Source organism: Ochotona princeps, chromosome 1, assembly GCF_030435755.1.
Source record: "Ochotona princeps isolate mOchPri1 chromosome 1, mOchPri1.hap1, whole genome shotgun sequence".
NCBI lineage: Eukaryota > Metazoa > Chordata > Mammalia > Lagomorpha > Ochotonidae > Ochotona > Ochotona princeps.
The window spans coordinates 97486608-97501172 of record NC_080832.1 but is presented as its reverse complement, the minus strand read 5'-3'; the positions used below and the strand labels follow the sequence as shown (position 1 = coordinate 97501172).

At 52.3% G+C, this 14565-nt stretch overlaps 1 protein-coding gene across 2 annotated transcripts in view; it reads right to left on the bottom strand.

Annotated features, from left to right (window-relative positions):
- Positions 1-1324: 1324 nt before the first annotated feature.
- TRAM2 (translocation associated membrane protein 2) overlaps positions 1325-14565 on the bottom strand; it is an 82638-nt gene continuing 69397 nt past the window's right edge. Inside the window, exons 5-11 of one of the 2 annotated variants that reach the window (XM_058662224.1) lie at positions 10228-10286; positions 9386-9470; positions 8774-8844; positions 6869-6973; positions 6491-6634; positions 5139-5302; positions 1325-4000 (exon numbers count right to left, since the gene is read on the bottom strand). In XM_058662224.1, the coding sequence (XP_058518207.1) occupies positions 3927-4000; positions 5139-5302; positions 6491-6634; positions 6869-6973; positions 8774-8844; positions 9386-9470; positions 10228-10286 (702 nt within the window). In that variant the 3' untranslated portion in view covers positions 1325-3926. The remainder of the gene's footprint in view (positions 4001-5138; positions 5303-6490; positions 6635-6868; positions 6974-8773; positions 8845-9385; positions 9471-10227; positions 10287-14565) is intronic. The other variant, XM_004590439.4, reaches the window with a different exon arrangement.

The following is a 14565-nucleotide window of genomic DNA, read 5'->3' as shown; positions in this document are numbered from 1 at the left end:
TCCAATGGGTCATCTCGGAGTTTAACACTAGAGACCGGCAAGTCAAAGTAAACACCTTTTCATAGCAACTTTGGGTTAAATGGGCAGTGAAACAGATGGAAAGAGGTGATCACAAGAGTAAATTTTGGGGTAGCAGGGGCCTGGAGGCACAGGGCTTGCTGTGTGGGGTCAGCTGCCCAGCAGGCTGGGAGTGAGGAGGAACTGGGAGTCTCTAAGCTTCCCTTGTGAGGCACAAGGCTCAGGTGCCTGAGCTTGGCCCAGACAGGCTTCTTCAGTCATCGGGCAGGCCTGAGGGGGGGCACAGACACAAGGCAGATAACTAGACAAAAAGCAGAGACCCTACAGCAGTGGGGGTGCGGCTGGAATGAATGAGGTGAAACCAGCAACCCCACATCCCTTTTCTATGTGACTGTATTGAGGTTCTGGTGTCTTCGGATGCACACGACACACAGCCCTTAGTGCCCTGGCAGTGGGGCTGGCCATATAGTACAAGTGAAGGGCACACAGCAAAGTAAGGCACTTAGGACATGAGAAGAGAAAGGGACTGCTCAGGACAAAAAAAAAAAAAAAAAAAAGAAAGTGGCAGAGCATGAATGGCAGGCTGTCCAGACCCCTCAGCTTCCAGCACTTCTGCATACAAAAGTGGCGGGGGAGGTGAGGCAGCTGATGAGTGTGGTGGTCTCTTTCAGCCTTCTGGGAGGTGGAATGCCCCGAAGGAAAGGGAACAGAATTGAGAAGGCAGCAGGGCCTCCCTCGCTGGGCTGGGCCGCACCGAGTCTATTTAGGTGCTATGATCACGAGTGGACCCTCCCGCAGACCCACAGCCGCTCCGAAGGAGACCGGCCTGCAGCTGGAAAGCAAACAGCCCTCTCTAACCGCAAGGACAGAGATGCAGGGGAGCAGACTGAAGTCTGTCCACTGTGACGCCCAGGCCACCCTCCCATCACTCACCCAGGCTGGGAGGTCCCCGAGGGACACCATGGCTACTGGCAAGTTGCTGTAATGAAACCACCCATGGGTGCACTCCCTATCTTTACTCTCTCACAGCTCAGAGGGGAGGTCAAGGGTGATGGAAGAATGAAGCCCCGAAAGCACAAACTCACCCCTGGGGAACACGGTTGTGCCTTAGAGGTCCACAGGCCCTGCAAAGGTGACTAGAACAGACATGTCTGCCTGGCTTGGAGAAACAGTGGTAAGGACTACCTGGAGATGGGAATGGCCAAGACTCTCAGCATCCATCTGCGCCTTGGGGGCACAGGCTCACATCCAGTTAGAACTGACCCCAGCCCTCTCCCCTTCCTCCCCTTCCCTCAGGAATCCCTGCCTCCAGGCACACCATGGAGGGGCATCAACCCCAGGGAACCCCCCACTCCTGTTGATCAGCACCATCCCTTTTCCCCTCCCACTGCCAGGTGCTGGCCTCCCCACACATGGATGCCAGCCAGGGATGTCAGAGGCAACAGGTACTGAGGTAGATGAGCATCTTCTGCTCTTGGAAGATGGTACTGGGGCAACCTCTCAAACTTGGAAGTGTCTGGCAGGGCCTTCCCTCATACCTAGGTACTTTGAGGACAGGATAGAGTATACAAAATTGCCAAATTAAGACAGGTTAGCCCAATGGGCTCCCAGTGGGGGGAGGAACTATATGAGCTCCTGCAAGACAATTGTGTCAACCTGCCAAAGACTTGACCCTGCCATGACATCAATGTCCCAGGGAAGCCAGGGGAAGGGGGCTGGCAGAGAGGATGGAAAAAGTGCTCTATTACTCTCCAACCCCATGAACATGAACCAAGTTCAGGCTAGAGAGATGCCAATCTTATTCATACTCCGAGGATTTGTTTGTTTAACAGAAAAGATTTTACTAACTTCTAATGAACAGAAGCCCTGCCCTGTAGAAAACAGAGCCCAAGTTAAGCTCAACTGCCATCAGGTGAGGCCAGGTTCAAGGCATAGTCTATGGGCACAGCTGGAAGCCTGAAGGAAACTACGGGAACACAAAACCACATTGGCTCTAGAACCCAAGACAGCAAGAGAGGCAGCTGGAGAGCACAGCCCCTGCCTTCCCAGCACCCAGTATGTCGCCAGCACTGCCACGCGTGCTTGATGAAGACACTGCAGTCCTCTGGAGCAGTGGTGGTGGCAGGGAACTGCTGCAGGAAGCTGGCAAGGCACCTCCCAGGACTCAGGATGGGGAGGCTGCTGGCTGCGCTCGCCCTCCACTGGCAGTTCCCAGGAACTCAGAGACACTACAGCAGGACTGAGAGAAATGCCGAGGGTCTTTCAGATCTGAAAAGGTGAGAGGGATGGGAGGAAAGCCTAACTGCCAAAATATCACCTACCTTTCCTTGCAAACTTAAACGCAGCCCAGGGTAGCTCTTTCCATTTCTACAACTCTACCCTGGACACAAAGGTCTCCAATGGTGGCCCTCAGTGACTAGCCATTGTAATCTAGCTATAATACAGATGACTTGTTCAAGAGAAGTGCTTTGCTGAAAAGACCCACCTCCCCCCATTTCTGGATTAAAACACAAGGTCTGGTTTCTGCTGTGATCTCGAAAATCAGAGCCATGTATCGATCATGTAAACAATCCTGCGCCTGCCAAGAAAGATCCCTTTGCCTCAGCACAGACCAGGAGCCCTTTAGGAGGACCTGGCCAAGACCATCCCCTCTTCCAGAAGTCCTCACAAGCCACCATGAGGACTTGCAAGCCTTGTCATGGGGGCGGGGGGAGGGAAAGAACACGGAGAGGCCCCGGGCAGAAGATGCCCAGCATGCAGCTATGCCCGCTCATTCACCCCAAAGAGCGAGTCTGAGCCAGTCCAGGTTTTGTGCTGCACCTACGAGTGACAACGATTCAACATGCGGTGAGGGAGGTCACAGCTGGCTCTCCCAGGGGCACAAGGGAACTGGGGTGGGGCTGGTATCCTGGAGGCTTTGTGCTTCTGCAGCCGGGGAGATGAAATACAGAGAGCAAGCCTAGCCTGGGACAGGTGGGCTGGTCCTGGCGTGTAGACCAACGTGTCCAGGGTGGGTTTGTGAAGAGCTGTTTGGTTTGGTTTTGAATGCTGGTGAAGAAGCCGCTGCGGCTGGGGGCCCAAAGGCCGAGGTTGATGGTGCTGTCGCTTCTGCTGCTGCTCCCTCTTGCAGAAGGCGCTGCTGCCACTGGCGTGCTCTGCTCTGGCTCGGAACAGCGACGGGCAGGCTGTTTTTTTCAGTTCAAAGCCAGCCACTCTTTTGAGTCAGGGGACCAGCAGAGTGGACAGCCATCCATCTGGACTGAGTTGTCACATTCCAAAGACAAAGGCCTTGGCGTTTCTGACTAGCACTGGCTGCTATGCCTCGCAATGCCTCGTGCAGAGTTGGAATCATGCATCTCATTAGTTCATCAGCACCCAAGAGATGATGATCCGGGCAGGACTGGTCTCTCCTCTCCTTGCCTGCCCACACAAGGACCAGCCGAGGGGCATGCTGGCAGCCCGAGGCAGAGGCTCGTGGGTGCAGAGCTTCCCGGGGCCCCCAGATTGAGAAGCCTAGGACCACAGTCTTAACTCCCTCCCACTGGAAACAGCACAGAAAAACTACACGCAGAGGTGAGACAAAGAGAGAGACGAAAAGAGAAGGCAGCAGTCATGGAGGACAAGCCAAGAAGAGGCTGAAAGACAACCTCTGGGAAAACCCAACCTGCCTCCCCGGAGTAGAGGGGGTTGGAGGGAGAGAAAGAAGAAGATTTTTGGCTTTATTGAAAGGGGTTTGTGAAGCTGGAGAAAGCTGAGAAGCCAGAAGGAGAATGCCCTCCATTAAAGACAAGCCTCTGCTGCGTGAGAAAGGGCATGGCGAGCAGGAAGGCAGAGGCCGAGGGGCTGGGCCCCTGCCACCCCGCTGCTGGGCCCCCAGCGCAAGCATGCCCGAGCTCCGCACTTTGGCCTCAGGGAGACTTGAGTTTCTTAGTCCGTGGGGAGGTTCCGTTCTCTGCTTTCACCACTCCATTTTCATGGTACCCTGGGTCGTGGAATGAGAGAGAGAGAGAGGTTTCTGATGGGCCTGAAGCAGACAAGGGCAGGAGTGCGCACATGGATTTGTCACTTACACATTGGGCTGGGGCTCCCATGGCCAATAGAAGCCAACTGACAGCAAGCAGCCAGCGGTTTCCGGCTTTCTCCCGTGCCTTGGAGAAGTGGCCCTGTCTGAGGTGTCAGGCCTGAAGGCCCGTGAAGGCCTGGGTTGTCACATGGGCAGGAGAGGCCTGTCCATCCCCACTAGCCTGAGGCCCCTACAGGACACCAACTCATGGCAGCAGCAATTCCCAGGATGGTGGCCAGAGCGGGGAGGAGGGTAAGGGAGACTGCAGCCATCAGGCCTTACTCATGCCCCTGACATGCCGCTGGCAGAAAAACTACCATCTTTCCGAAGCTGCATGTACTTGCTGAAAGTTGAGGAGGTGCATGCACGTGTAGCCACCTCACACCCCAGACTTCCCGACTGTTGGGCTGTATGCTCCCCACCTAGCTGCACACCTGAGCCAGAGCTCTGCACCCAGCTTTAAGCTGCACGCCTGAGCCAGAGCTCTGCACCCAGCTTTAAGCACACCTGAGCCCTTGCCAAGCAGGCAGGTGGCTGTCAGAGAAAAGCAGGCAGTTCAGAAAACAGAGCCTGGTGCAGACAGACCTCCGGGCTATGCAGAAAGTGCAGGGTAGGCAGTGCAGGGGCCAATGGAGAAGTGGATGTCCCACTCGTGCCGCCCACTTAGCATGGTGTCACTCTGAGTCATGCCTGAAGACATAGGAGGAGCCAGCAGCCTGGGAGACAAAGGGCAGGTGAGGACAGAGCCACTGCACAGTATACACGGATGCAGGGGCGGTGGTGGCGGCGGCACTTGGCAGGGACCCAGAAGCCACCCCGAGGGCAAACTTCCCGCCAGAGCTTTGCAGCCAGCACCATACTGCCCCAAAGCAGCTCCACCCACACTGTTCCTGGCCGGCACCCAGCCACGTGCCAGTCAAGGAGGAATCCCAGGCCTCAGGGAAGCAGTCAGAAAGGAAGAGCAGGCAGGACTGGTCTGCAGATTGCACGAGGAGCCCAGGAGCTGGGCCTGGCTCCTCCACACCCACCTCACACAAGCTGGAGCCCTGGCACTCACCGGATTCCCTCTTCAGGAGCCTGGCTGGTAGTCTAGAGGCAGCTGGCACTCTCCGCTTGGCATTCTGCTCGTTCCAGTATTCCCGCCAGTGCCGCAGCTGGGAGTGGATGAAACGCCACATGAGCCAGGCCTGGGCGGCACACACCAGCAGCAACACGCACAGCCTGTTGGGGGTGGAGAGAAGAGGTGGGTTCAAGGGAGGAACTCTGGCCCACAGCCTCAGGCACAGGGCAGGACCCTGCAGTTCCCTTCCTGCCAGCACTGCCCAGCACCAAGAAGTTTGTGCTTCAGTCTATTTCTGCTGGCGCACATGTCAGGGTGGGTGCAGCGACGGGGTCAGGGAAATAAGAAAGGTGGAGGGGCCAGGGTCAAGTCCAGCTCCACAATGGAGGACCTGTGGCCATGTGTCTTTTGGACCCATAGCACAGAGCAAGACTGGCATAGGCTGCAACTACATGAGCAGGCCTCAAATGAACTGAATTATGCAGTAACAGTAGCAGAAGCAATTCCAGAACAGCTTCCCATTCAGCATACCACTTAAAGGCAAGGGGCTGGTATTCAGCGGAGCAGTGAAGGTGCCGACACAGGAATGCCTGGGTTTGAGTCTTATCTCTGCTCCTGATTCTAGTTTCCTGTTTACGTACATCCTTTAGCAGTGGGGGTGGAGGATGGCAACAGACAATGGCTCAAGTACCTAGATCCCTGCCATCCCTGTGGGAGACCTTTTGGGAGTTTCAGGCACTTGGCTGCAGCCTGGCCCAGCTCTGGTTAATGGAGAGCATTTCGGCAATAAACCAGTGCATGGGAGATCTGCCTGTGACTTTGTGTCTCTTTCAAATAAAATGAGGGGAAAAACTTAAAAAAGACAAATGTGTTTAAAAAAAAAAAAAAAAAACAACACAGGGCCCAGTATGATGGCTCAATTGGCTAATCCTCCTCCAAGCACTGGGATCCTATATGGATGCCAGTTCACATCCTGGCTGTTCTACTTCCCATCCAGCTCCCTGCTTGTGGTCTGAGAAAGTAGCAGCAGATGGCCCAAAGCCTTTGGGTCCCACATGGGAGACCCAGAAAAAGCTCCTGGCTCTTGGCTTCAGATCAGCTCAGCTCTGACCATTGCAATCATTTGGGGAATAAGTACATTAGTGAATGGAATATGCTTTTCTCCTCTGTAAACCTGCTTTACCAATAAAAATAAATAAATCTTTGGATTAAAAAAAAAAAGCAGAGAAACCCTGGCCAAGACACCATTGGGGGATCTGTGTACTTAAAGAAACATAGTGCTGATCGACTTTCTGGATTAGTTGTGTCCAGTTCAAGAGGTTCCTGACATCTCCTTAGGCCCCACTCACCTGCAAAGCAAGGTGTTGAAGTTCCCTTTCTCAGGGTCAAACGCCTGGTTTTCCATGCGAGCCAGTCCAAAGCCAATGGCAAGCACAGCGAGGGTGAGGATGAAGAGGCGAGTGACCCCAAACACAGCAGCCCAGGCACTAAACCTGCTCAAGGAAGCAGAAAAGGGGCCCTGTTAGTAACACCTTGATCCACTTCTCTAGATGCAATCCCAGGTGGCAGAGGAGTCCAGTAAGGGGTTGGAGGGACAGAGGCCTAGGATCAGATGCTCCTACGGGGGCAGCTGTTGGCGAGGGTTACCCACCCCGAGTGGGATCCTCCCATCACCTGGTGCCCACCAAGGCCTGTAAGCCGATCAGCCCCACTGCAACCCTGCTTACAGCTTCTCGTTGTTTTCATCTGCAAAGTAGAAGAGCCGAGCCATGTGGAAGAGGAACTCGGTTGAGTACTGCAGGAGCAGCAGGATCAGACCCAGGCGGCTGAGGCTGGAGGAAAAGATGAGTCTGTTGCTTGTCTGTGCACACTGTATAGCAGAAGCCGTCTCCCAGCATGCCCATCTCTGCTCAGGCTGCCCCAGGCTCAGGCTCTGCTTTCTGTCCCCACTTCGCCCTGGCAGACCCCTTCTCAACCTCGAAGACTTTTGCAGGCACACTTTCAGGAATTCTTTCTAACTGACACCCTCGCCTTTTACCTGGTGGGTCAGCACGCCTTGCTGTCTGCTCCCACAGTGAATCTGGCCCAGATGCATCACAAGGCTTAGCATTTTGCATTCGTCATCACCATCATCATCATCTCATCTGGCAACAAGTACCCAGAAGGTACTCAGAACAAGCATGCTGAGCTCTACATGTGGAAAAACGGAGGGTTTCTATGGTCTAACTTTCTTACCCACGTTTTAACGGCTCAGGGGAGGGGAGGGAAGGCCTTGTTCCATGTGGTGCTGCCTGTACCTACTTCCCTGTTCCTTCCCACAGCCCGCCGGACTTCCTTAGACCCACTCTGCAGGTGTCACGTGAGCTGTAGCCCCATAGCAGGCAGGCACCTACAGCCCCATTCCCTCAGAGGACCACTCAACAAAAGATGCTGCTGGGGGAATGTCACAGCCGGCCTGCAAAGAGAACTTAGATCAAGGGCAGGGAGCTTTTTATTTCTGCCAAGGACTATTAGGATGTTTATGACATCATTTACAAGCTGAATAAAATTATCAACTTAGAAAAATTATCCTATTATATACAGATTTATTGAATTTCAAGTTCTGCCTTCGGCTACATTGATAGGGCCAAGTCCCATGATTCTGCAGGCAGGATTTCTACAGCCCCTAGGTCAGACATTTCTCTTTTTTACGTTCTTAAAAGATTTATTTATTTGAAAGGCAGAGTTACAGAGACAAGAGAAAGATTTTCCGTCTACTAGCTCACTCTCCCAAATGGACGCAATGACTGGGGCTAGGCTAGGTTGTAGCCCGGGGCCAAGAGCCTTATCCAGGTCTCTTATGCTGAGTGAAGCAGCCCAAGGACTTGGCTCATTTTCTGCTGCTTCCCAGGCCATTAGTTGGGAGCTGGATCAGAAGTGGAGCAGCCAGCACTCAAGCTGGTGCCCATAAGCGGTAAGGATGCTGTAGGCGGTAGTTTAACATGCTACGCCACAGTGCCAACCCTGGACCTTTTCCACCCCTGACCTAGGAGTTGATGGTTCCTAAGATCTCTAGGTGCCTTCACAAAAGCTCTCAAGACACCAGCCCAGAAAAGTACACAGGACTCTTGCTTAGCACAGAGGAAGCTCAGGAGAGTCTAATGTCTCAGTGATAGAGTTGGGTTATCACTAGGACTCTTACACCAAGACCAAACGCTGTAGCAGACTCCTGGCACTTCTCTCTGATAACAAACCTAAGGGGAAGGCGTTTCAGGGCAGCAAGCCGGAGCAGCTCGTGGACACTCCAGGCAGGGCCCAGGTCCTTCAATACTAGAAGGCTGCCTTCAACCTGAAAAACCATGGTTCCAGGGCAAAAGCTACCCCCTCCTGGGTCCCCCTAGCAAATTATATATAGACTCTGTCATAGCACTTACAGTCCTCAAGTGCATCTGTAACTGTCTCTCCCTTCTGCAGAGAATAAACTAGTGAAGGTAACAGAATCTCTCATTATCCACCTCTGTCTTCCCAAGTATGAACTACGAGACCTGCCACCCAGACGGTGCTACGCAAACGCCAGCTGAGCAACTGTGTAAACAGAAGTAAGGTCACATGTAGGGAGAGGGGAATCTGGCTGATGGCAGGCACTCACTCACTTTAAGAGGTATGCTCCAGCTATGTGGACCAGATACAGGCAAATGTATTGCAGCTGGCGGGGAATTTCCTCCTGGAAATGAAAAATGAGGGTAAATTTGCTCACTTCATAAATGAAAACACAGAAGATGGGGTAAGTGCAGGAGGGTGCGGGGTGGGGGAAGACCCTGGCCCACTTTCTGCCCCTGGGCCAGGACTGCTCTAACTCAGGCCCATGTCACGCCGGAGCCCCATGCTCTGTGCTCCTACAAAGCCCAAGGATGAGGCGGCAGCCACAGCAGCTTTGGGTCCAGAGTCAGAGGGCAAGGTTTGATTAAGAGGTCGAGAGTGGGAAGGGGTCTTAGGGAAATCGTTAAAATGACAACAGAACTTGTAAAGACTGGGGGGAAGGGCAAAATCCCTCCTCATTCAATCTCAGGATCGAAGTCACAGGTCTAGCGCAGAGGGCAGGCCAGAAGCTGGCAATGGTGGCTTCCTCTCCTGGTGTGACTGTAGGTGCTGCTCAGCACTCCATTCCACCCCCAAGACCTTCGCCAGGCCAGCCAACTCCCTGGGTTTCTAGCAGGTTCCAGGATAAACGGATGGAAGCCTCTGAGTGGGCAGGTAGTACTCACCTTGCGTACCTTCTGGAAGTACAGCTCAGGGACTGCATGCAGCCAATAGGCCAGTTGGCACAGGTAGAAAAACTTCACCTGGAAGCTGCAGATAAGTGGAGCAGGTCAATGGACAGGAGAGAGAAAAATGCTGCCTAGGGGGCTTGCCAAGCACAGCAGGGAAGGAGTGGCCAGGACTGGCTGTGAGGGGCCGGCATATGCAGCACAGAAAGTCTCCAACCAAGAAAACAACTTCTGGAATGCAGAGGAAGAGGAGGGTTCCCCAGACCAGAAAAAGGCAGGCAGCAACAGGAACTGACTACAGAGCAATATGGATGAGACGGTGCTTGCAGGAGATGCCACTCGCTGGTTGACTCTCAAAGCAAGGGAAGAACTGATTTATCTCTAACACCCTCTGCTCATGGTGCTCCCAAAGCGGTGGCCTCCTGCGGGGAATAGGCTCAGGTGTTCCCCTCCTGGCCTCTTTGGTGGCACTGAGAGAGAAGCAGGGGAAACTACATGCAATGGAACATCTGCCAGGGGAAGCAAGCCGTGAATGTCCATGTGGCACCAAGAAGGCACAAACCCCAGAGATGTGCCTGGGGCAGCTCTGCTCCTGCATCTATTGCCCAGGGAGGTTACCCTGTGGCTGGAGCTAGTGCAGGTGACACATACTGGGGGACAAGAACACTGGGAGCAAGTGGTTCCCAGATGAGTCTCGAGTCTGCATGATCTACCCTAAATGGCTACAGTTCAGGGCCTCAGCCCAGCTGGCCCCATGGTGATCTGGTCATCCTTAGGATGAGAAGCCAGCGGACTCACATGCTTCCACTAGGGTCCCCATCACGACCAATCATACTCACGGGAGGTACACATGCGGGTAGTCTTCCCAGAGGCTTCTCGGGTTTGTTAGATAGCCTTCCTGCAGCAGGGAAGGAGAGAGGGCAGTCACAAACACAGACATGAGATTCCCTGGGACCTTGGGCCCAGCGCAGCTGTCAAGGACACCCTACCTCCCCCCAGCCTGCCAAAACAGGAAACATGAAAACAAGAGACACACCCACCACCACGGGACAGTCCTTCACTGTGAAGGAGCAGACATAGGACGGACCACGCTCAGCTCAGAACACCCAAGTCTCACGGTGGTCTGACACAGGCCTCATAGCTTGAGCAAATTTAATCATCTCCCTAGCCCCAGATGGCTCATCTGGAAAATGAGGATTAAAACCTCTGCTCTGACAGTACTGTTGGAATTAAAGGTGACAGTTTAGGTGACAGTCCAGGATGGTGTCTGGTCATGGAGGCACTCAGGAAAGGCCTACAGAAGGAGCAAAAGCAAAGAAACTCCAGAATCAATACTCACTGAGCAAACAAAATGCGTGGTTTGGCTTTTCACATCACCAGGAGAAGGGCAGGATCCATAGGGCTCATCGTGCTCCTAGGCCCTGACGCCTGCCATGCTACCCAGCTGTTATCTGTGACTCTGCTAGCCCCTGTTCTTGCCTGTATCTCTAGCTTCTACCCAGCAACTTGGTCACAGTTAGGGAGGCAATCAGAGAACCCTCCCTTCATAAAACATCTAGAAATGCTAAATGAAATAAAACAAATAAGCTGAGCTTACAATAAGGAAGGCAAGGCCCCTGGGGCCCAAAGGCATAAGGTGCTAAAAGCCAGAGCAGCAGGTGATGTTTTAGCATCCCAGAAGGCACTGGACTTGAGGCCAAGGTTCACATATCCTTTTGGGAACAAAAGATAGTACCTTGGGAGGTAGAACCTGGGACCCTATTTATAACATCAAGACCCCAGGGACCAGTACCATGGTTCAACAGACTAATCTTCCACCTTTAAGTGCCAGTGTGCCATATGAACACTGGTTCATATCCTGGCTTATCTCATCCAAGGCCCTGCTTATGTCCTGGGAAAGTACTGCAGGATAGCCCAAGTCCTTGGGCCCCAGCACCCATGTGAGAGCTCCTGGCTTCAGGCTTCAGGCTTCAGTCAGTTCAACTCTGGCCATTGCAGCCATTCAGGGAGTCAACCAGTGTACGGAAGATCCGTCTCTCCTCTTTGTGAATCTCTCTTCAGTAAAAACAAAAACAAACAACGAAAACCCCACCAAGACCCTAGCAGGGTTACAATCTCAAAGAAAAGAGAGTATTGCTAGGGCCAGCGTCTAACTGGGCCACTGATTCAAGTTCTGGTTGCTTCACTTCTGATGGTCCAAATTTTGGGGGCTCCTACAACCACATGGGAGACCATATAAAGTTCCCAGCTTTGGTCTGGCTAGGCCCCTACAGCCATTTGGGGAGTGAACCCGTGGATGGAAGCTTGATATATCTCTCCATCTCTCTTTCTCTTTTTTTTTCTCTATCCCTATCTCCCTACCTCTGCCTTTAGTGTGTGTGAATGTGTATACTTTAGATAGAGACTGTGTAGACCCAGAGTGCTAGCCTAGTGGCTAATGTCCTCGTCTTGTATGTGCTGGGATCTCATATAGGTACCAGTCCATGTCCCAGCTGCTGTACTTCCCATCCAGCTCCTTGCTTGGGCCTGGGAAAGCAGTAGAGGATGGCCCAAAGCCTTGGGACCCTGAACCCACGTGTGAGACCTGGAGCAGGTTCCTGGCTCCTGGCTTCAGATTGGCTTGGCTCCAGCCATTGCAGCTACTTGGGGAGTGAACCAGTGGACAGAAGATCTTCCTCTCTGCTTCTCCTCCTCTCTGTAAATCTTTCTAATAACAATAAATAAATCTTTATATATATATATAAAGAGATTGTGTGCAGATAGACATAGACATGAAAATGTTTGCCCAGATTGGGCTCAGGATGAAAACTAAAACATCTACCTTAAAGACCTATAACCTCAGGTTTGCCCACATATCATCTAAAGTTCAAATACATAGCACCAAGGTTTTCTAGAAACCACCAAGCTAAGAAACTCACATGAGTGGTGTTGTGTGCCAGTGTTGCCCTGGTGATATCCCCTGAGCCCAAAAAGTACAGGTCTCTCCCAGGTAAGAAACTTGCTAAAGACATGTTTACAATTCAACATTACAAAACCTACATAGAGATAGCCAGCTGACACTACAAGAGTCCAGTCAAAACCTGTTCGTTGAATTAAAGAAAAATGAAACAGTAAGCAGTTTTGGTTTTTACTTGCATTGGGGGAGAAGGCAGAGAAAGTTAGATCAGCATGTCCTCACTGTGAAAAGATAGAAATGAAGGACCAGAAAGAGCTACTGGAATGAGATGCTATTTTCAGTAGACGGCTGAAGTCTGGGCTGGGCCACCAATCTCCTGCTTGGTAACTTCAGGCCCAGACTGCATCATTCTACAAGACAGAAGCTTCTGGCTGGGGGCTTCAAGAAGGTTGCAAATCGTGAACATTCCATCTGGATTAAGGGTAGTGGTTTTGGTGTACTCATCACCAAAAGGGTAGTGAGAAAATCAACACAGTAATGGCTTGGTGAGAAGTACTTGTAGATCCTGTCCACAGTCTCCAGCTTATTTCTGAGTGAGGCAGATCCATTCACACTGCAGTCACCAAGTGCCCTTTGACCTGACAACATACATGTTTAGTGGACTGTGGCCGCAGCCCTTCCACCTTGGGATTCTGTTAACACAATGACTCAGCTGATGAGTCCAATCAGAATGGAACAGTATAGACACAGTAACTTAGACCGGAAGGAAAAGGTCTTGTCCCAAACCCTTAGGGGCTCCAGTCTAGGCTCTTGTCACGACCTCCATCTTTCCCATAGCTACCCACAGACTTCGCTACAGAGACTCCACACCCAAAGGCTCTGACCTTGCAGGTGGTGGTGAGCTCTTCATCACCCACCAGCATCTCCAGCTCTGACATTCAAACACCTGCCTGCATCAGCTCTTGGATCCATGTACAGGGATACAAGATCTTCCTCGAAAAATCAGAGAGGTGAGAAAGGCCTTTTCTAGAGGAAGCAGCAATGTGCTCAACAAGAAAAACGGGATTTCTAGGATGAAAAGTGGAGACTGGCCAGGAGAAGCAGAGTGTGAGAGCTCTGAAGGCCAAGCCATCTCATGATTTAAACAGGAACTTTCCCTGCCCCGGCCTCTTTACTTAGGAGACAAAGTGGTCAGGACCTTGAAGCCAGCAAGCCAAGAAACTCTCCAGAAAAATGTTGCAGTCTTGTGAATGTCCAGCCCATTGGGGCTAGAGGAGGGTGGGGTGGAGGCAGGAGAGCTGTGGCAGTCAGAGGAAGAATGACTCACTGCTCCGACAACAGCCCTTTTCAGACTTCAGTACAGGCAGCTGTCACGGGGGGACTGGGGCCTGGGCACCCTCTGAGCTGAGGCACGCCAGAGCACCTGCACTCCCAGGGTCCAAGCATGCAGTGACATCCCCAACTCCCATCCATCAACAGGCCTTGGCAGACAGCTTGAAGGAGTTTTGTCCTCTCCTGGTTCTGCACATCAGCTCCATGAGCTGGAGCGATCCCTGCTGTTCCTTGAACTGTGAGAAGAGAAAGAACCACAGGAGCAGCAGGTTCCAGATGTAACACAGCCAGCAGCTGCCTCCATTCAGGCACGCCTCACATCTCTCATCCCCAAGAACAACCATGTGCTGAGGATCTGCTTTAAACTCTACACGTCTCTTGGCAGAAACCTGTCCTGTCACAGCCACCTCTTCTGGATTCTCACCGGGTAGTGAACTTTCAGCTTACATATGAAGTCAGACATCCCAAGAAAGTGAGACATAGCAGACCAAAGGCCCACCCACCCTACTTTCTCTGCTGGTTTTTTGTTTGCCTGCTTGTTTGTTTGTTTGTTTTCTCTGAACAGCAAGGGTAGATTAAGCTTGCAGGTACAGGGCCAGAGTTGTGGTGTTCCTGTTGAAGATGTTATCTGCAGTGCCTGTATCACATGGGTGCCAGTTTGAGCCCTGGCTGCTCCACTTACAATCCAGCTTCCTGGCAATGATCTAGGAAAAGGTGTGGGATATGGCCTGTGTGCTGGGACCCCTGGCACCCCTACCCTGAGAGACCCCAATGAAGCTACTGCTTCCTGGCTTCATACTAGCTCAGGGCTAGCTGTTACCTCCAGCTGGGGAGTGAATCAGCAGATGGAACATATCTCTATGTCTAACTCTGACTTTAATAAAAAAAAAAAAAGAGTTGGAGGTTAAAATTCTGATAAAATTATTGCTTGGTTCACCCTCCCTCATCA